General features: G+C 48.3%; 1 protein-coding gene across 1 annotated transcript in view; it reads right to left on the minus strand.

Moving 5' to 3' along the window:
* LOC144944499 (E3 ubiquitin-protein ligase TRAF7-like) overlaps positions 1-23,398 on the minus strand; it is a 50,519-nt gene that overhangs the window by 19,679 nt on the left and 7,442 nt on the right. The window contains exons 2-10 of the mRNA XM_078872687.1: positions 18,038-18,128; positions 17,022-17,076; positions 4,920-5,008; positions 4,378-4,500; positions 3,698-3,790; positions 3,013-3,046; positions 1,748-1,967; positions 1,116-1,250; positions 197-414 (exon numbers count right to left, since the gene is read on the minus strand). Coding sequence (XP_078728813.1) covers positions 197-414; positions 1,116-1,250; positions 1,748-1,967; positions 3,013-3,046; positions 3,698-3,790; positions 4,378-4,500; positions 4,920-5,008; positions 17,022-17,076; positions 18,038-18,106 — 1,036 coding nt within the window. The 5' untranslated portion in view covers positions 18,107-18,128. The remainder of the gene's footprint in view (positions 1-196; positions 415-1,115; positions 1,251-1,747; positions 1,968-3,012; positions 3,047-3,697; positions 3,791-4,377; positions 4,501-4,919; positions 5,009-17,021; positions 17,077-18,037; positions 18,129-23,398) is intronic.

Raw genomic sequence — 23,398 nt, forward strand, 5'->3', positions numbered from 1 at the left:
GATATCGTATATATTAGGGATGTCATCTATAAAAGTGTGTGTTTTATGCTTACGATACCATCATTTGTGTAGTAAGACTGATTTCGAGTCATACATGTTTACATACATATTTTCAAATACCACTGATCATTCGATATATTCACAGTCGCACAGACACAGTGCATCCGTTCATCAACATCACCCACCCACCCCTCACCGAATTTGACGTCGACCGACTTCTCGAGCTGCTCCAGGCGCTCCGCGAGGCGGCCCAGCATGCTCCGCAGGAAGGCGAGCTCCTGGTCGCGCTGCGTCAGCGACAGCCGCATCTCGCCAAAGCGCTCCTCGCACGCGCGCAGGTAATCGCTCACCGCCTCGTACCGGCAGCGCGACAGGTGTGCCGGTACCGTGTCGTCGTTCCCCACGAAGTCGCACCTGTGTGTGTGTGTGCGTGTGTGTGCGTGCGGTGGTGAAGCGGTTATAGCTCGCTGCGCTACGAACCCGGCGACCCGTGTTCGATTCTCGCTCACGGCCAACATTGGTGATAATTATCTGAAACCGGTCCTGGGTCTCCCCCTAGGTCGACTCAGCCTCAAATGAGTGTGTAAAATCCTCGCCACTGGGCAGACAAAGGCGGGCGAGTGTGGTGCTGGCTACCCACCCCCTCGTGTACCTTGCTGGGCTTCATAGGTTCTTGCTAACAGCACTTGGCCCAACAGGCCATACGGGGGATCTTTGTCTTTGTGCGGGGAGTAGTAATGCAGCGGGTAGCGCGCTGCGTTACGAACCCGGCGGCCAGAGTTCGATTCCCGCTCACGGCCACCACCAGTGACGATACACATACGTACATTAAACCGCGGCATCAGCATCCCTTAGAGGGCAAGGCTGTGGCACATCATACAGACGTGGCTTTGTGAGATCAACAGTCTTCATGCTCTACTGAACGAGCACAAGTACCCATATTCACAGGTAATTCTGTCCATGAGCGTGCGTGCACGTACTCCTGTATTTTGTGTCCACGCCTGTGTACTTGTGCGTTTGCGTGTAGATGCACGCACCCGTTCCGCATGTGAACGTGTATCTTGAATGCGAGTGTACACGTGCGTGTGTGTAGACGTGCGTGCGTGTAGACGCACCCGTACTTGGCGTGCGGACACTTGATGTGCTTGCACTCGCGCAGGTGGGCCTCCAGGTGAGTCCAGAGCAACGGGGGGCAGTCGGGGTTGTTGGGGCATTGAACGGGACGGTATTCGCAGGTCTCCTCATGCTCCCTGCGGGCGCCACCAACAAGAGCAACACTTGCAACAACAACAATCGCCACGGGTGTTACCAACACCACAACCACCAACAACAACAACCGTCACTGCCATTACCACCACCATCTACAACAACCGCCACTGCTGTTACTACGACCACTGTCGTTACCACCACTACTACCAACGACAACCTCCACTGCCGTTAACACCATAACCACCACCAACCATAACCACCACCAACAATAACCACCACTGTTGCCACCACCACCAACAACCACCAGGAATAGCAACCAACCCGACAATCGTGACCGCAACCAATATTACCGACAAACATTGCCCCGACCACTAACACCACTAACAACCGTCGGCGTGACCATCACAACAACAAACGCCGTCACCGTGACCATCACCATCATGGCCACCACCACCACCACCTCCACCAACAACAGCAACAACCACCGCATGCCCCACACCCGCGCGCAGCCCATCTCGCTTCTCGGCAGTGCCCGTACTTGCGTAGGCACAGCTTGATGGTGATGGGGCAGCCCTGGGGGTCCGATTCGTAGTCGTAGGACCCCGACGGCCGGAAGAGGGGGGCGGCCGTGGCGCCCAGCGGGGTGCCCGCAGGGCGGCAGCCGTACTTGCAGCGGACCTCGAGCTCGCCCACCTGCTCCGCCACGGCGATGTTGCTCACCACCACGCTCAGCTTGGCCAGGTCGGCCGGGCACTTGTCTGATGCAATCGTACAACGCAAGCCTCGAGTCACAAGAGTACGTCGGCTTTCCAGCCCTTCACGACTGTCTATAGATATGGTGCACGAGGGGATCGTGTTTCAAGTTTACAGGTTTCGCCTCGCTCTGTGCGGTAGTAGATGACTTCCAAAAAAAGGGCGCACAAAGCGAAACCTTACAAGGATACACACAGTAAACACACAATACACACACACAGAATACACACACAGTACACACGGTGTTGTCCCACGTCCGACCGCATAGCGACATGAGTGAATTTAACCCACATTATACAGCGCATTTTGGGAATAAATAGGTTAGCCGCATCTACGCGAAATCACATAGACTGAACCCGCATTGAGCGAGGGAAACTTGTACTTTGTGTAACCAGGTGAGAGCTCAAGGAACCAGGATAATCTCATTGACAACAGTGTCCTGGGGCATGAGTCTGCCTGGAGATGGCAATGACTGCTATGTATCCCAATTGAGTAATTTTGCGGTTAATTTTCGAATTTGGCAAAATTTGAACCCTGACGCCGGCACACAAGTGGCCCCGTTCTTGCGAACGGACCTCACGGGATCTTCAAAATCCACTGCGAAGCGCACGGTGCGTTTAATTAGTGGCTGTTACAGCCGCGGTAATAATCAGGGCGGCCCCAGGATTCGAACCGTGAACCTGTGCGACAAGCGGCAATCGTGCCCACGTTGGGGCCATGACAATCACCGAGCCCTCCAGCACCATAACCGGCCAACGCTGTCTCTCCAGCACTGATGTATACACATCGCACCAGGTACTTCATTTAGGCCTAGAACCCCTTTTCTATCATGTGCCACCGATGTTAGCGGTGGCTTGAAATCGAATTCACCAGGCTGGTAGTGCAGCGCGCTAACCACTACGCCAGTGCTCCCCACAGTTACACGTGCGCAAACAACGCAGCGTCTTAAACCTTCTCACACTGACGGCTACAAGACACAGATGCAGAGCAATGAGCTTGAGTGCTAAAATGTTATCGTCGTGCGTGGTCGATTGTACGGTAAATGCTTACCGGCCGTCAAGGTGCATTTTCGACAAAACGTGTGCTGTGAAGACGAGAAGAAGGCACACAGAGTGGAGAGAACATTAACGACAAGGATGACCACGTCACCAAAGCGTTACCTAGCGCTTTAACGATGAGATCGGCTAATGCGCAGGAGCCAGATGGATTGCTGCGTCCCAAGACTGTGAGAGGCAATGCCGGATTGAGGAGGCGGCCTTTATCCCAGCAGTTGGGACGTAAGAACATGGCCGACGAGATTCACGAAGACGGAGTTTACGAATGGGATCCGGCGAGCCCTGCAGCCGCGTTCACAACAACGTTGCATCACGACCGCCGTCTCGAATGTTGACCATTCATCGACCCATATCATAGGGGTTGAACTCGTCAAGTGCTGAACTCATCATTTTGCGCGTGGTTGCAAGTTGCTTTGCTCAGTCGGTGTCAGCCGGCCCGAGGGCGTGACAGGTTAATTTTTAATTCCTGTTGCTGTATTCCCCCTGTACGGTGCCCGTTCCTCTGTCAAGTGCACCGATGCCGACATTATTGAGGGCGATATTGGCACGTAAAACAAAGATCGATCGATTGATTGAAGTGCCCCGTAGGAACGGACGTGACTCGAACCCAAACCCTGTCCCCCTGAGGCGGGGTGCGGCGGCGATGGCGTGATGGCGCAACGGCGGTGCAGCTCACGCACCCCGCAGGTTGTGATGACGGGATCGCGGTAGACGCGTCCGCACAGCTGGCACGTGAGCTTCCCCGACGGCTGGTCCACGAAGACCAGCGGCTCCTGAGAGATATCGGGGGAGGCGATGAAAGAGGACGGGGTTAAGAGTTTGGGTTGGTGTTACAGTTAGAGGTTACGGTTTAGGAGTTACGGTTAGTTAGGCTCGGTGTAGAGCGAGGGTTGGTGTCGAGTGACGGTTCGTGTTTAAAGGTTAGGGCTTGGATTCAGGGTTAGTTATAGGGTTAAGTGTTTGGTTAGGAATAGGGTTAGTGTTCAAGTAAAGTTACAGTTGAGGGGTTTTCGGTTAATGTTAGAATTAGGTTAGCGCTTGGGTGTAGGGGCTAGCGTGAGGTTATTGCCTTTAAAACTGGAAAATGCGGAAAGTCTCATTGCACAGGCTCCCAAGAGCTGGCGTCTTAGATTGAGGCTGAGATTATAATTTTAGTTAAATTCAGGTTTTTAGATGGAGTTCTGTTAATTTTTTGGGTCATTATTAGTGTTGTGTATGGGTTACCAAGGTGTATATTTATAATTGTGTTAGGATTAATGATCGGATTAATCCAATTCTGTTCTCTCACCTCCGCTTTGAATAACAGTGTCACCTTGACAACCCTCCCTGTTGCCCGAGCAACACCTTTCCCTGCACTCACCTGCTGCTCCTCCTCCTCAGGACCGTGGAGAGAAAACGTGGAGCGGATCGAGAGCGTGGACTCGGAGTGCAGAGAGTGCACGGAGATGGCAGAGTCTGACCGCCGGGATCCAGTTCCGGGATGCTTGAGTTGCCGAACGAAGAAAAACCAACAAAGAGTCAAAAATATAATTTTATAAAATTTAGAATGAATATGTTAGCATGGTTTTCATACAAATTCCTCTTACATTTTCAATAATATGAGCTCTTTATATTCATACGTATGCCAGCCCTGGATGAATCTCAAAACTCTTGTCCAGGTGTCCTCTTTAAAATATTTGGGCAATGACTTTCACTCCAAACTGTGACAATTCGCTGAACTGCAAGGGGCCTGAATCGTTCCAACCGCAACCCCCGAGTCTGCCACGTGGGATGACGCAATCGTTCCTCCCCCAGGGCCCCCCCCCCGAACCCCCACTCCCCTCCCCCCCATCCCTGTGGTGCCGTCATCTATGCCGTGGGGGAGGTAGAGGGGGGGGTGTCAGTGTCCTCATTCGCCCGTACCGGTTCTCCGTCTCGTGTCGGGTGACTACTCGCGGGCCCTGCTGGAGCGGCGCTCGCCCTGTGCTGTGTGAACGAGCAGCTGTTGTCAGCTGCGGTGGGAGAAGCCGTCAGGGAAGGGGGTGGGGGGAGAGACACGCAGAGTGGAAAAGGGGAAGGGTAACAAATCTTTGTGAATCACACGGCCCCCGTCTGGTAGATACAATCCTAAGGCTGTCCTCTGCCTCCCGGGCTATCCGATACGAGCTTGAAGTTCCGCTAGTGACACAGAAGACCCGCGTTGGTATATGCGAAATTGCACTCCATTAAAGTGTATCGGGTTGGCGGCACAGCGATGGCACCAGGACCATAATCACACGCTTGGCTCGGACTGTAAAAGTCTCACTGATGAGCTGATGCACGCTGCGGAGAAATGTTAACGTTTATCTTTGATATAACATCGAATATTTTTCTGCTTGCGATATTTTCAATTCTTCGTACGATATGGAATTGCGTCATATAGCGTTTTCGTTTTTTTTCTTCCCCCGACTGCCGTTTTCCTTAGTTGCTGTACTATGTTTTGGTTTGTGGTTTGCTTTTGTAATTCTTTTGACCCAGGTCACTCCACTCTTGCAAATGAGACTATACCCTGCTCCCTTGACTTCTCACCCGGTTGAAACAAAATTATATTGAGCGGAAGCTGCACACACACCGTGACGATCTCTTTGCGACTCCGCCCCAAACCCACGACCTCAATAGCAAAGCTCGAAGCGGTACGCTGAATGTCCCCCCCCGCCCCCCCGTTGCCACCGAGTCAACGAGAGAGAAGGAAGGGGTCAATGACACGCGTCTCTCCCTGTGAAACCCGTGGCATGACTCCAGGCAGAGCTGGATTCGGTTTAACGAGCGTTTTATAGAGCCGCGTCGTTCTTGCAAAATGCATCTCACAACACTCGGAGGTGTGCGTATATATTATCCCGTTCCAAGACGTCTGCAAGTTGCAGGGTGGGGTGTCCCGTTCACCGACGATACTCGGAACGTGCGACTGGTTCGCGTTAATTTTATTTAGAGAGGCTTAGCACCGTTGTTTTTAAAGACATTGTACTCACCGCAGAGAACTCTAGTGACACGACCGCACTCTATGATGGTTGGCGCCAAACCGTGCCACCACACACGCTCCTACGTGGCTATTTTATTCCGTTTCCATTCCACAAGGTTCACATCCCTGAACCGTTAACAGTTTTTGGGGGCACCGTCTTTGCACATTCAACTCTGGTCTCTTTAGTGGTTGACCACCACTCGTGCCCGACACTAAACACTCAAGTGTTATTTATTACGGTTAGCGCATGTGTGGATTTTAAATGTCATAGAAATATGAATGCTACGCCAAATCAAAGTTCAAACGAACTAAACCATTTTAACGTTGGCACATTACCGGTAGTTAATACTCACAGCGATGCCAAGGCTTTAATTACAAAGTTGCCTGTAGGATTTACCACAGTGCTGAAAAATTGTGTTTCAAGCGTTACAAAGCTGTTTTTATATTTACTCTTTTGTGGGGAGGCGGGAGACATGGGGTGGGGGGCACCCTCAGAATCGGGAGGCCCCGGGCTGCTGCCCCTAAAGCATTCCCGGAATGAATCGGAGCCCCTGCACGACTGGAAGGCCGCACGAGGGCTTGGACAGAGTGAGTGGCATGGGGCGGTTGCGCCGCAGCTGTGCACCATGGACGTGGCCGCTCTCCCCTTTTATAGACACGGCCCGGCCGGCCGGCCGGCTGCCCTCCCCACGCGCGGCGAGACGGCACATGCAACAAAAAAGAAAAAATCCCCACGCTCGTCTGCAATAAATAATAATCAAAATATGCAGCCCCATTTGTCCATCCACTGTTGTTGGATGAATGTTTCCCTACGCAGGTGTTAGACATGTGGGGAGGGGGGGGGGTTGCTTTGACCGTTCTTTACCAAGTAAGACGTGGGTGGTGGACCAGGACTGGTGAGGATATCACTGCGGATTTTATAGACGTGGCCGGGGGGGATCGAAATGAGGTCCGCAAGGTTCAAATCACTGATCCGCCGCTACACTCGCATGTACACCGTGAATATACGGTCATGTCAGACGGTAAGAGCGACCTCGCTGCTTCAACGAGCCACGTATGCATGTTGAACTTTTTTCGCACCGTACGTAGCCAACCATGCTAATCGGAGGTGCGGGTGAAGGACAACAAACTAAACACAAAAATCAATTCTAAAGAAATTTAGTTTTCAATTTAAATTTGAAAGTGCATAGGTCCAGCGGTTTCCTAATAGCGGAAAGGAAGAGCGTTCTGGATGGCCGCAGAAGCGCATCTGAAGCGATGCCGCTATCCTGAGCAATTGAGATTACACAAAGCGGTGGACGTTTTATTTGATGATCATTTAGTTTTGTTTGATGATCATTTAAGAATGTGTGACATGCTAATAGGGGTTTTCCCCTTTTTTCTGGCAACAAAACTGACACCTTTTGCAAGGAATGATGCTTACATTAACCACAATACTTGCAGTCAAATGCAAACAAAAAACAATACTCTGATAATTTATGCATTGTCTTTGAAACTGATTGGTCCACACCAGAGACAGCTTTCTTTGGAGCCTAGTCTCATATGGTGTTTGACCAGATGACGCCAAATGTGTGACATGCACACCAGGTTTCATTCGCTCCCAGGGAGAGAAAGAGAGAGAGGGCAGAAAGGACGATTTAGAGGTGTGGGAACCCCCAGACAAAGCGGCAAGGCAAACAGGGCCGGTGCGACCAACAACCGCCGGTTGCATCGCAAATTGTTCTCAACCAGGTGAAGTCTGAGCTGCCTCGGTTTTAATTGTTTCATTGACTTGACGACAAAGTTGACGACGATGAACCGCTGTAGCCGTTTACAAAGTGTGCCTATGTAACAACAGCGGCAGCCGTTCGCCACTCGGCGGCGGTGGCGTCACCACAGGACTTGTGCCAGGCTCGGTGAACATTGTGTTTGTGTTAGCATACAAGTCTACCTTACATAGTCCAATGTATAAAAAAAAATCACAGGAACATAAGGGCACAGCGGTGGAGTGGTTGGCACAGTGGTGTGTGCACTGCGCCATCAACTTGGCGACCTAAGTTAAATTCCTGACACTAGAACCAGAATCCTGGGCACTTCCCCCCCTTCCTTCACCAAACCCGAACTGACCGGCATGGTGATGTATGGTCAAACCGCCCCCGTTACCAACACAGCATGGAGGGAGGCTTTCATCCAATAGTGGGCTGTGAATTATTATTCATTATTGGGGCAAGTGCCGGCAAGGTACATGACGGGGTGGGTGGCCAGCACCACCCCGACCACCTTTGTGTCCCCGGCAGCAATGTTTACATACTGCACCAGGCACTCATTTGAGGTTAAGTCTACCTAGGGGAGGCCCAGTACTAGTTCAGATAATCATCACCGGTGTTGGCCGCGAGCGGGAATCGAACTCGGGTCGCCGGATTTTGTAGCGCAGCGCGCTAACCACTACACCGCCGCTCCCCATCACACACACACGCACGTAGACACACAGCACTGTATATGCATAAACACACATATAAACACACACGTTCACACTGGCAGGGTAGAACACGCAAGGGAAACGGAGGAGAGATGTGCGTAGAGAATGAGTCCTCTGTTCTCGCGGCAAAACTCGCCCGCTTTTTTTTCCGTTGGCCTTTTTTCCACTGCTCCATCTGGTTCCCATTAACATCTGCTGCAAACTCACAGCCAAGTGCGACTTGTTTAACCCAGAGTAACTCAAGCTATGCGAGAATTCTCCTCCGCGTGGCGCCAAATTTAATTAGGAAATTAAGATGGCTTTAGGAATGATATTTTAACATTCTTGTGCCACATACGTGTCGACGTTTTTGAACCACGAACGTGTACGAAAGCACAACATGGAATCGCAAATCCAAAGGGTAAAAAGTTGACCAAATCCCAAGGGTTCGTGACTCCACGCATGCCTAACTACCACTTCCATAGGACGACCGCTTATCTGAGCCAAGGCTGGGGGATTTGAATCTGTGACCTGCCTGATTAGGTCATTATGCGTCACAAGTAAATACTGTACAGTAAGTCCCCGGGTTGCGGAATATCCGACTTACAGAAATCCGACTTTACAAAAATGCTCCCATAAATCATGTTACAAACAATGTCAATATCCGGAAATGTATGCGTTCGTTATGTAAGCACAAGTAGTGCAACGCGGTGAGGTTGCGGATGAATACCGCCTTACGCCTCGCTCTGCCAAAACGCCGCCTTCACAGAGCCAAAGCTTCACTGGGATTAAGTTAATGATAATTGTTCGTAGCGTTAAGTAATTATTTTCCCTTTGTAGCATACAGCACTGTAGGATACAGTACTGAGATAAAAAAACGAACTACTATTCGGGCATCGGAGGCACAACTATTTCCGGCGATGGGATTTTATCTCAATTTTTTGGGGGGAAAATTGTTCAGTTTTCGACATATGAATAATAATTCGTGTTATGGATGGTTCTGGGGAACCTAACCTTTCCGTGAACCGGGGACTGCCTGTATATGCCAGGTGCCTTCCCAGAGCTATTCCGCTCTCATGCTCTATCAGTTCCGGGCATTTCCACACCGAATTATAAGAACCCTAATGGTGCCCGAGTGTGGCCCCTTTGAGCCTTGGCCATTAACACTCATCCATGCTAATCTCAAAGGTCTGGCTCTCTGAGCCTCAGTTGTTTACACTGAACCACAACAATCCCTTCAGGTGCTTGGTCAGACTGTTTGGGCCTCGGACAATAACAATGACTCCCAAGACTCTCTTATACGAGCTTAGGATACGTTTGTTGAAAGCACTCCTTTGAAATCAATTGGCCAAACGTCTCAATGTTGCACTCCCCTGATAAATGCTTGACACTCACTGAAGTTGACAAGAAATTGCAGTTTTGTTCAAATAATGTCTGGCTGTTTACACACTGCTGTAGTTTCACTTGGTGCAAGCATGCAGCTGCTATGCATATTTATTATTTGTTTATATATATACTGTATATGAATGCTGCAAAGATAAAACTTAAAACAAGAATACAGTTATATTCTTGGTTCTTTCGGTAAAGTCACGTAGAAGGGAAATAATAAAAGAATAAAAATAAAACAAAATTCTCACGACGTTTCGATTGCAACACAAGCAATCATCATCAGGTGTGAAAACCACACCAAGAAAATTAGAAAAAAGTGGCGTTTTTTTATTTTCTTGTTGTGGTTTTCACACCTGATGATTGCTTGTGTTGCAATCGAAACGTCGTGATAATTTAATTGTTGTATTTTTATTATTTTATTATTTACCCTCTACGTGACTTTACCGGAAGAACCAAGAATATGAATCCGTGCAGTCACGAAAGCTTTAAATCGAAAAAGAAGACAGTTCTTTGTAAATGCATTGCTCTATGAAGGCCTACCCATTACACTATTATATGTTTATTTTTATATAGTGGTCTTCGATCATGAAAATCTCATCCCGCACAATCACCCAGGAACCACAGACAAGCAGCAAGGCAGCAACGAAGCAGGCACCGCCAAAGTATGCCCAAGCTCTGCAGTCCTCTATGATTTATCAAGATGTTTTTGGCCAAATGACGTATGTTTATGCATGTGCGAGGAGTCCGGAGCGCCCGGAGAACACTCACGCGTGCGACGGAGAAACGCCCCATCTCCTCCAGAAGGTACAGCTGCTCTCAGTCCGCACGTTTCTGTGCTGCCTTTTCCTGGTGAGCCACGGTATGATACCTCGACGCCCACGTGAAGTGAGTTCGCAACATTCGTGCGATCCACCAACCCTTGCATCAACAGGCATGTGTAGCCAGCGCCACACCATGCCCCGTCAGCCACGGAAGTTGTTTGACCATACACCAGGGGTATTGTCAACTTATTTATTTTGTTACTTATCGTCCCCCCCCAATGATGCTCATTATTGCACTGTGTTATATACCACAATAATCAATGCTGGTTGGTGATGGTGGGTGGTTCCCGACCGATTCAGATATCACTCACCACTGCTATAAACAAGCGTGTTCCTGGTGGTCAAAAACTGCACCACAAAGACATCCTTAAAAGACACATCAAGACAGCCAATATTAAATGTGGACACACGAGAGGAAACGTCAGCCAACCGTAAGCAGTGAACAAGTGGCTGCTGTAGCAAACTCGATCAAGAGGGTTGAAGAAAGAAATGGGGGAAGAAAAAAAAAACCTATCAGCATCAACACCGGCAGTAATCGGACAACACAAATCCCATCCCAGCAGACGAGCAGCAACTCTTCACCGAAGTGCGGCCGATGCTTCCTCAAGGGCTGGGCTCTCAGACCACCAACGAACAGGAAAATGCTGCTGCAAGCAGTTCTCTCCGCAGTCGTCATCGTTCGCGATGGACAGCCGAAGAAGATGAAGATATTAGCCACGGCTGAGACTCAAACTCAGGTTGCCCAGGTTGGTAGCGCAAAGCGTGAAAAACCGAGCCACTGCTCACGCCCAGAATGTAATATGAAGCAAAACCTAAAATAAACCGAACTCGCTGAAATTAAATGGGACCTTTTGATTCCTTGCAAAAGGTTTCTATTTTAGGTTTGAACATCTCAACACCCGTTTCATTGCCAGAAAGGGTAAGACGTATGATTATTTTTTCATACTTTGCTAAAATTAAACTGTCATATTTACAATGTCTGCTATGTGTCCAGACATTACCACATCCTGGCCTCCCTCGACTTTCTGGCAAACAAATCCATCGCTGTCCTACCACCTCCTGGACACCTCACAGCCCCAGACAGACTACAACACACCGTATTTCCCTAGGCAGTCTCCCACCCAAGTGGAACTCGCCGGAATCTCCCGAACCTTAGCTTCCACCAAACCGACGAGATTGGGGGGCCGCATTTCGGGGCCATTTGCTCGCGCAGTTATTTACGGGGATCCGCGCCTCCGGTTGGCCCGGGTTTGGCTACGCACGGTGCGAAAGAGTTTCGACGCACACGCATGAAGGTTACACGTGCACGCAGCTCTGTCTCACGCTTACGGCGGCGTGCAACCATTCTCGTTCTGGGTGGGAACTCTTTCGGCGCGGCACAAGCGTGGCCCAGACAAGGGGCTGCACGAGGGGGGGGGGACCAAGGAACTGCCAAGTCCCCGCTTGACGTCATTCCCAACGGCTGGGGGGGTCTGGTTTGCCCCCACGTAAAATTGCTTGGCAACCAAATATTGTGTACATATACACACATGCACACACACACATATATATGTGTATGTACGACTGTATGACACGCGTATAAAGTTATATGCATAAGCACATATGAACGTGCAATGACAAAGACCCCTGTTAAATCTTGTAAACGAGAGCACGAGGTAAAAATACACAAAGACAAAGATCCCCCGTATAGGCTTAACATTCTTTTGGGGCAAGTGCGAGTAGCACCTATGAGGGCCGGCACGGTACACGAGTTGGTGTGGGCATCACCACACCAACACTGATTTTGACACACCGCACCAGGTACTCATGTAAGGCTAAGTTGGCCTCAGGGAGGCCGAGGAACCCACACAATTACCGAACAAAGATCCTTGTTTAGCCTGATAAAGGAATGCATTCAGTGTGTCGCTGGCCACGCCACCCCGTCACGTGGCATGCCAGGTGCTTGCTCGCAACACGTTATCCCTACTTACGCAAAAAAAAGCTTCAAGTGCTACGAAGAAGAGGGAGGGGGCTATATCAAAACAGATTGTTATCACTGTGACATCATTATAGTTACCCCAATAGCCAGAGAGGGCTCTCCTCTCAATGAGTCTGACGCCGTGAGGTTTCGATGTCCACATAGGCAACCGTTGTTTCTTTTCACAAACAATGAATACAACTTCATCCCTTTAAAACTGGGTTGAACCGATCCGTTGCTTAATGCGGATTCTTAAGCGCACGAAACACGCGTCGAACGGCGTGGGCAAGAATCAACATTTTTATTTACACGCTTTTATTTAACTCACTCTGTCTGTTGTTGTCGTATCCTCAAATCTTGTAACTCAATTTTTACCCACTTCCCAATGTGGTATCCACTGCAAACTTGATATACTTATGTCATACTGACGACAATACAATATTCTATCATGAAAAATTATATTTTTTAAACATTCATTTATATATGTTATGTTTTGGCTTGGGTCTAATTGTCCACGCTCAACTGACGTTGGCTGCAAATCACCACGGTCACTTACGTTATGGCAAGCTTTGCGGCCACTTCCTGGAGTCGTGGAGTTCTTCCATTACTCGTACATTTCATTAAAGCGTGTTTTTTAAAGTATTTTTAAATTACTTATTTAGTGTTGTATACGGCAAGGTCTCAGGCTACGCGGGGGGTGAGGTTCCGTGTACCCCCGCGTCAGTGCGAACTCGTAGTAAGTTGGAGTTCGTCTATACGAGTGTACATATAACATGTTAAAAGTTATATCAAATGTATATAAATGTACAGAAATGTTTAATAAAGTACAGCACTGTAGAGTAAATGATTGACTAATAATTGGTATATGATAAGTGCGTGCTGAGTGGACTTGTTTCTCGCGCAGGCGATACAGTCACACGCCGTCAAATCCACGTCTGCGTGATGGCAGGGGGAGTGATTTGACTCCTCGTTTCTCGCCCTGTGCGTGTAGCGAAAAGTACGAGTCACAAGTGTAAGTAGGAATCGGGGTCGGTCGCGTATGAGCGGGTCCACGTACTCGGAGCCCGCGTACTCCGAAACCTTACTGTGTTATGTTGTATGCGATGGATTCACGGCACTAGAGGTGCTGCAATTCACCAAGAGAATAGAATGTTGAATTAAAAAAAACTCTACTACACGTTCGCCAATAACACTGTGGCCTTAAAAGGAAAAATAAATATATCAGAGGCAAACATTTTTGCCCAATGGCCCTTCTTCGTAGCACGTAGAGGCGCGAGAGAGAGAAAAAGTTGGTCACAGTTGGAGACTGCCCTTGGGGCCTGAATGTTGAAATGAGATGATTACCTCAATTCACAACAATCATTGAACACGAGAAGGGGTGAACTCGGTTCACCAGGTCCACCCCTTCTGCTAAGTCTCAAACCCGTGGTCTCGTGAAACAGAATTGATTGTAAAGGTATGCGGGCAATGGCCGTTTTACGTGGAAAAACAAAAAACCTCAAAACCTCATTCCTGCAATTCTTTCTTTATATATCATTTGGTCACGAAAGCACATTGGCTCTAACATTCCGCAAATGACTCCTTCCCCCTTTTAAAATCTCACAATGTCTATCAATCAACCACCCGTCCACCATCAGACATCCTCCATCCCAGACTCGCCATCTCAACCAAGTGTGCCGTTTGACATCGGAGGACGGGGGGGGGGACGTGAGGGTGGCAGGCCAGTTCCTTACACACGGACGCCACTCGTCCAACGCCTGATCTCTCCGATATCAAAGGCAAGACCGATGGAATGGAGCCAGCAGACACACATTTTGAAATCACAGTTGCCGAGCACGGGGCCCAAATGCCCAAAACAACAAGTGGCCAGCAACAAGTTGTAATGTATAAGAGTGAATTTTTTTTTTGTTATTGCCTTAAACGTTGCCTATTATAAAAATGTGCTTCTTTATATGCAGTGTTATTGACGGACGTATTGAGATTTTTTGTAGATGTGTGTTTGCGCACCACTGCCAACACAGCACCATCTAATAGTGTTTAACAATCCTCCTTCGATTCGTGGGAGACACAGAGGTTTTGAATGAATAAATAGTAAACAAATACCCGTCATTGCTCCCTGTTGTTTTAGTGGCGTTATCTATCAATGGATCACCCTGTACTTCAATGATGAAGTCAGCGTCTTGACATGAGCCGAAGACATTTCCATCTGGAATTCCCTCAGTCTGACCGTAGCATCATGCCAGGGGGCACAGTTCCGGAAGACGACATCACACATCTATTCCTGGACTCTCTTCAATGGGGCTCCTATCTACACCAAGTTAAGTGCTTTTTCACCGTAGTTTTTCGCACACACTTATGTAATAATAATAATACTACCCCTTGAATGTAACCAGGGAAATCTCAGCGATTTCCAAGACTTATTGCTTATTTGCAAAAGGCTCCTATGTGAGCTTGCTAAGTCTCCACTTTTAAGGAAAACCCACAAATGCAAAGAATGGACACCGAAAGTGCTTACAATTTTGGCCAGTAAATCTATTTGCTTTACTTCCACCTACACACCTAAAATCAACATTCGGTGTTTCGTTCTTCTGACTTTTGGCGAAACATGCCATTGTGTTTATCACCCACAGCAGGGCAAACCACCCAAGCCATTGTCCATTTTGTCAAGATGCAAATGGGCAACTGTGCACATTCCATAGGAAATAAATAAATCGTTTAACAGTAGAGACGTGTTGCAGTTCACATTTTACTATTTGCTTTGAAACTGCCTAGAACCGCAGAAGGCTCGCAACTCCTCCGCAAGCGATATGAATGGATGCATCATCGTCTCCCGCTGTGACGTCCACAGCGTAATCGGGGTAGAAACAAAATTGGGGGAACAAAATGACAAATAATTATGTAATCAAATAATCTGGCACGTTTGCCTTGAACGGTAAGGAAGCATTTCTAGGCCATCACAGGAACAGTTGAGACCAAACCTGCTTGGAGTCATCATTTGCTTCGGGCCAATATTTGCTTTGTTGGGATAACACGAGGAGGCTAAATCCATCTGTCCCAGCCGGCACAGCGGGTGCATCAATGGGTGCATCCGTGGAAGGATCCCATCCAGGCTGCTGACAGCATTTAATAATTTCGCTGGGACACATTCCCATGACCCAGATAACGACTACAAAGTGTTCCCTCGCCACTCAAAGGGTGCAGAGATTAGAACTTTCAGCACCAGTTAAAACTTTTCTGTGTACACTTTGTCCTGCTAACTGCCGAATGTGATTCCTCCAGTGGAGCAGCACAGACTACGGCGATTTCCTATATGGTCCACAGTTTGGGTTACATGGCCACAAATCCCACTGCGACTTCTGTAATTGTCCCGCTGATGAAGGAGATGTGCGCATCGACTTGGTAATATGTTCCGATGTCGTTTATGTCACTGCTGTAAAGAATGCCCAGTAGCTTCACGCTCCCAATCGTTGCCCCCTACAGCGGCAGGGCAGTAAGCCCAAGCGCCTCCAGACGGCCACCCCCCCACCCCCATTTGGGGGTGTATTATTCTGGGTTTGAGACATACTCTCAGGTTTTTTCGGTAAAGTCACGTAGGGAAAAATAAATAAAAAAAAAATTATAGAAATAAAATAAATCACGACGTTTCGGAGGCAACACAAGTCTCCGTCATCAGGTGGGACCGTCACAGCCAGATTTACTGTATCAAGTGAGGCAAAATTCCAAGAGACAAGCTCTTAAATACAAGTTAAGGGGGGAGGAGGGGAGAGGGGCTTATCTGAATGTGGCAGCCAATGAATGGAACGTGTTGGGGGGGTGGGCGGGGCTAAAAGAGAACAATCGGTGCACTTGTTCGCGATTTGTATCTCCCTCTGTAATGCTGGTGTTTTGGGTTGTGGGAGGGGGGGAAATAACAACAATGCACTAGCTCTTAACCCTTTTTACGTTCCGATGATGTACGTACATAGGTTATCAGTTTTTCTTCCGATTCCGTTCCGATTACGTATGTTTACTTCATCGCTACGGAATTGATTCCAAACGGAATCGAATCGATTCGGGAGTACAAGTCCATGCGGGAGGTGGGCGTGCGGCACAGTTTGACACCAGCTGTCATAGAGTGCGGTCGTGTCGCTACAGTTCGCTGCGGTGAGTACAATGTCTTTTAAAAACAGCGTCATTATGCCTCTAAATAAAATTTACGCGAACTGCTTGCACGTTCCGAGATTCGGCGGTGAACGGAACCCCACGCTCTGCAACTTGCAGATGTCTCGTAACGGGAAAGGGTTCATACGCCGTGTGACAATCTGCGGTACATGCTGGGGAGCCCACACTACACCTACGTGTCATCGTGCAACGTAGATGATTTCCTGGAAGCAACTGCGGATGAAACAATAAACTGGACAAATCTGGTGAAACGAGAACTTACATTTGCTGGCATTTACGGAGCCGCTGAAGCCAGAGCTGTAGGAATCCATAGGCGACTGTGGAAACAAATAAAGTGTGTCACACACAGCTGCCTACGTGGATGCACTCGCGCCCGCTGCGCTAGACACGGGTAGGAAAGCTCGAGCGGTGGAAATATTCACCCCCTGGCGACTAGAATTGTGGTGATTCAGACGAGGAATGTCATTGAAACGTTTATTTTTTGGTCTCCTTTGTACAGTTTTATTTGTATCGTGGTGTCCGCTCCCTTCGCTTAAATGTAACATTAGCATATCATTTGTGGATGATAAAAAAACACTTTCCGTGATGAGTGACTCATGAACCTTAATAATTACTAAATGATGAATGGATACATTGTTACACTCCTAGTAAGCAAATACTTCTTGTTTAGGTAGAATCAAGCCACTTTAAATAGAATGCGATTGGCTATTACATCTCAAAAATTATAGGCATGGGATTAAAATGTCATTTTTTTTTATCACGACTTAAGTTAAATGAGTTTTGGGGCAACGCTAATATCCTTTAAATGGTCCATATTCAGTGCTGGAAAATCCAAATCACGCTGGCAGGGGAGCTAGTCTCCCCTAAGGACAGCTGGAGCTGACTTTTCACAATCTGGTACAGTCTTATGCTAATGCCCTCCCAGGTTAATGATGGACAGGACCAACATTTCCACGTGATGACAAGCCACTTCGTTGAGCTATCATTTGTGACCAGGTCGCTTCTGACATAGAGCTGTATAGCTCAGTGGGCCTTACCTGGTAAAAATAAAATAAAAATTGTTTAACTCGCAACTTGGATTTCACCATTCTAATAAAGCGATTAGATCCTACCATCGCAACACCCGCTAAACATTTCATAAGAACTGGTTTTTCTTTGAGGGAGTCACCCATGTGATCCGAAATATATATACAGTATATGCCAATTACGCTCATCTATGCCGTCATAAAAGGACGACGTGCAAGCAAGTGAAGTAAAGAATTTCCGCGGAGCGCTTACAGTGATGCCATTATCCGAGTGAGTCCCATTGACTTGCCGGCCGTAGCGGTGAGCTTTGTTGAAACTCATCGCTCTTGCCGAAGTTGAGGCCCTGGGTAAAAAAAGACACAAATGTAAAAAACCACACACAGCAACAACTGAATTCATTCAAAATCGTATACAAAAACAAAAAATCTGAAACTGTGTTGGCAGCGGTGTGCAAGCACGAAAGGAAGTTTAATATTTATTTGAGATTCCAAACATTTCGGAACAAACCTGAATTGCAAGCAGGCGTTGAACTATGCCACAGCCACTAGCTTCGGCCGCTTTGAGCGGAAAGTAACATTCGTAGGGAGAAAGAGGGGTGGGGGGGAAACGAGCTTGAAATAAAAGTAAAATTCAACAGCTTCCTGAGTACGTTGCGGCAGACAGGCCGTCTTGTGTGCAGCAACGCGGACATAGAAGCCTCATAAACACGCTATTGAAACGGCCACTGCTATTGAAACGGCCACTGCTATTGAAACGGCCACTTTGCCCGGGGTAAGAATTTGTTTGACTGCCTCTCTCTCCTCCTCACGTGCCCTCTCCCGTCTCGTCGTGCTCACTTCTCCTCCCACAATGTTTTCCACCGCTCAGCTGCCGAGCTTCTCTCTCCCCTCCCACTCACCCTCCCCTCTCACCCTCCCCTCTCACCCTCCCCACTCACCCTCCCCACTCACCCTCCCCACTCACCCTCCCCACTCACCCTCCCCACTCACCCTCCCCACTCACCCTCCCCACTCACCCTCCCCACTCACCCTCCCCACTCACCCTCCCCTCTCACCCTCCCCTCTCACCCTCCCCACTCACCCTCCCCACTCACCCTCCCCTCTCACCCTCCCCGCTCACCCTCCCCGCTCACCCTCCCCGCTCACCCTCCCCGCTCACCCTCCCCACTCACCCTCCCCCCTCACCCTCCCCCCTCACCCTCCCCCCTCACCCTCCCCCCTCACCCTCCCCACTCACCCTCCCCACTCACCCTCCCCTCTCACACTCCCCACTCACCCTCTCCACTCACCCTCCCCTCTCACCCTCCCCACTCACCCTCCCCACTCACCCTCCCCTCTCACCCTCCCCACTCACCCTCCCCACTCACCCTCCCCACTCACCCTCCCCACTCACCCTCCCCTCTCACCCTCCCCACTCACCCTCCCCTCTCACCCTCCCCTCTCACCCTCCCCTCTCACCCTCCCCACTCACCCTCCCTCTCACCCTCCCCTCTCACCCTCTCCTCTCACCCTCCCCACTCACCCTCCCCACTCACCCTCCCCACTCACCCTCCCCACTCACCCTCCCCACTCACCCTCCCCACTCACCCTCCCCACTCACCCTGCCCACTCACCCTCCCCACTCACCCTCCCCACTCACCCTCCCCTCTCACCCTCCCATCTCACCCTCCCCTCTCACACTCTCCTCTCACCCTCCCCACTCACCCTCCCCACTCACCCTCCCCTCTCACCCTCCCCACTCACCCTCTCCTCTCACCCTCCCCACTCACCCTCCCCTATCACCCTCCCCTCTCACCCTCCCCACTCACCCTCCCCTCTCACCCTCCCTCCCCCCTTTGCCTTTCCACCGTCTGCATAAACAGCTGTAATGTGGTGGAGAATTTCAGGCTGAGAATGTGTGCCCTCCCTAGAAGCGAAGGGCTGTGTTGTGTGTTTTAGATGTGCGCTTAAAATTAGCAGCACGCCTCGCTGTGTTGCCGACCCCACACTTTTCCAACACCTTAAGTGCTCAACAATTATCCGCTCGATAATTATCCGCAATTACACAAATCGGCCAAACAAATCGACTTTTTAAAGTTGCAAATGCCCGCGAACAGCCCTTGGCGTGTAAATATTATTCTTCATATATATTTTTTTAACGTTTGCTTTGAACAAAGTTTTTTTTCTTTTCCGAAAGAGATGTGTGCGATGTATTGTGCCTAAACTCTGTCAAAAGCTCACCGCTTTCCACCGTGTGCGTTCTGTGGTAATTTACCACAAACCGAAAATTCGTAGAATTCAACTCTAACACAAGAAATGTGCCGCCCCCCCCCCCGTCCTCCCCTTGCACACCGCCGACTCGTTTCTCCTGCAGGCCTGGGACTACCCTCCCCTTACACCCGTCTTATATAGACCGGTCGCTTGGGGTCCGAGGCCTTCACATCTGCCCGCCCGCCGTACCTTTCTTCATTATTGACAACTTGCAGCTCAGCGCACGGCAGATGCCTGCGCAGCGCGACTCACGACCTCCTCTTGATACCAAGATCCAGGATGGTCACGTCTATGCGCCGCTTCTCGGTGGCAGCCCCAACAGTCTGGAACGCCGTCACCCCTCTGCACATTCGCCGCATCACCTCAATCGCCTCCTTCAAGAGAGACTTGAAAACTCACCTCGACAAGCCACGCTTTCGAGCGACTCTGAGCTTGGCTCCGCGCCTCTGAGTTGCGGCCGTTACGTCCGCAAATTTGCGCGCGTTAAAAATTGCATTATTATTATTATTGTCCCTGGCCGGTTTCTCTGTCGCCTAAAGCGTTGTTAAGGGGCCCTATGTTGTTGTTGTTTCATAAAATCCTAATTAAATAAATGTGTCCTGAACTAAAAAAATGTCGTTCGAATTTCCCAAATCTTTAAAATGTCCATACACCCACATTGTGAAGAATTTGTTTAAATAGAAAATAGAAAAGAAAAGTAAAAAAAACTTCTCTAAATCCAGTTTTTTTTACTTGGTGATACCCTCCTCTGGAGGGTGGCCTGGTCTAAAATGATAAACTGTACTATAGATTTTATGGCACCCAACTCTGTACTGTATAAGATGACCAAATGTGCCCTGAATTTCCTCGGGCTCTGAAATGGGAACAATCATTGACAGTAGTAGTATCCATACCAGATGTGATGTAATTGATGAACGGCCTTCCATGAACGTTGGGCAAATATAGATTACATTCCACAAATATTGCCGATGTGTTTTAAAATTGCAGAATAATTCTCTGTGTAGATTCGTCATATTTAGTATAATTACATTATCAAATTAGGCTTCGGTTTTAAATCACGGTGCGAGTCGGTTCGTGTGAATACATGCATATAGAGCAGTTTTGAGGTCGAATCTGAATCTTGTTTCAAGATCAGTGCAAGTCAAACCTCACTGAAAGCATCACTTGATTGTTTTTTCCCCAATACTATCTTCTATTTTTCGATTTAAAGCTTTCGTGACTGCAGGGATTCATCTTCTTGGTTCTTCTGGTAAAGTCACGTAGAAGGGAAATAAAAAATAATAATCCACAAGTAGTGACTAATCCCATATCTGCATTTTCCATAAATATGCTAAATTCCTCTGTTGATATGCAAATTCCTTTGTCAAGGCGCCCTTCCTCTAACCCAGCTTAAATATACGCTGCCAAGCCTGGTGGTGCTCATTCAGACGCTGTCTTTCCGACAGACCTGTTCTTCACCTGAGGATGGCTGCTTGCGTTGTGGCCGAAACGTCGTGAGAATTGTATTTTATTATGTTTTATTTTTACTATCTTTTATGTTTATACAGTAATGGGATGGCTTACAAATTAATTATCTCATGAAGATGTGGGGTCACTAAAAATTAAGTGCATGGTCACGCAACGGATGTGACCAGAAGCAAACTATATCTAAGCCTTTTGAACAGCACGTCGCAACTTTTGGCAAATCCAAAAGATTACTTGGTAAAACCTGTCTCCCTCGTGGTTGGATGCTAAATCCCTTGAATAAGATTTGAGCAGAGCCTAACTTCATGGGACCTCCTTTGCCAGTACCAAAATATGAGAATAGGTTTTCACCTTTTTTCTGGCAACAAAACAGGTGTTAAGATGTTAAAACACCAAACTGAAACCTTTTACAGGGAATCATGTCTGCATTAACCACAATACTTGTGCTCAGAATGCAAAAAACATACTTTGATAATTATATATGCATTGTCTTTGAAACTGATTGGTCCACACCAGAGACAGCTTTCTTTGGAGCCTAGTCTCAAAAGGTGTTAGGTACGCCTTTTGGTGTCCTCTGGTCTAACACCTTTTGAGACTAGGCTCCAAAGAAAGTTGTCTCTGGTGTGGACCAATCAGTTTCAAAGACAATTCATATTTTATCAAAGTGTGTTTTTTGCATTCTGACCACAAGTATTGTGGTTAATGCAGACACGAATCCTTGTAAAAGGTTTCAGTTTGGTGTTTTAACATCTTAACACCTGTTTTGTTACCAGAAAAAAAGCGGAAAACCTATTCTCAGAGCCTAACTTTTTAATCGAATTTCCGAACGATGATTGGTGGTGGGGGTTAATTTTATAAGCCTGTTGACTTGGTTAATTCAGCCAATAAAAAAAGTACAAATGTACAACTTACAATGCCCAACAATAAAAACCGCCATTCGCCACTAAGTGGCGGTGGCGTCACGACGGCGCTTGTGCCAGGCTATGTGCACGTTAAGGCCACGTGAAGTGTCGAACGCCCGCTGGCAGCAGGTCACGGGACAGACCCAGGCGCCATGGGTCGACTGACTGAGATTACTGGCCGATGCACCACCTGTGCCAATAGCCAGCTTAGGACAAACTTGGGTTCACTTATGGAAAGAATTAGTCCTGATGTTGCGTCGATAAATCATCTAGGACACACAAGTTATAGGACTGAGTCATTACTGCAGCTACAGCTGTAGAAATATCACTTGAAATTATTGCGATATGCTTTGAAAATATCTAAATATGGTGTCCATTTAATTAACATTATTTATGCTGGGAAAAAAATTTCTCATTGAGTGTGAAGACACTTTTTTCAAGAGGGCCCTGGCGTTGGGATAATTGGCAAATTAATTTCCAATGAGTATTTTTTTCATGTGGTAGGAAACCGCAGAAGCTACGGAAAACCCACACATAAGATAACTCAAGACCAGAGCTGGGTCGATTAGTAGATTAAGGCGATTATTCGACTAAAACTTGTTAATTGGACACATTTGATGTAGTTGATTGGGGTACTTGAGTTCCTTTAAAAATTATAGCCTCCCCAATATCCAACCAAATTACGCCCAGTCTGACGTGGGTGATGATGCCGATAAAATCACCAAGCCACCACCCATCACCTCCCGTCCAGCGGCACACATGTAATCAAACCGACAATCCGTAGGGCAATCGATTACACTGCACTTAAATAATAAAATATCCCAGCTCTACTCAAGAGACCCTAACGGGGACACGCATGTTGCATGCACTGAATGCCACAGTTCAAGGACGTCTGGTTGACTGAATAGCCAAACAGTGGTGTGGGTGGAGGTAATATCAGGTGAACATCTCAGGAAAATGGAAACCTGGGAACCGTGCTCCCCGTTTGGAGGCCATTT

Source organism: Lampetra fluviatilis, chromosome 35 (assembly GCF_964198595.1).
Source record: "Lampetra fluviatilis chromosome 35, kcLamFluv1.1, whole genome shotgun sequence".
NCBI lineage: Eukaryota > Metazoa > Chordata > Hyperoartia > Petromyzontiformes > Petromyzontidae > Lampetra > Lampetra fluviatilis.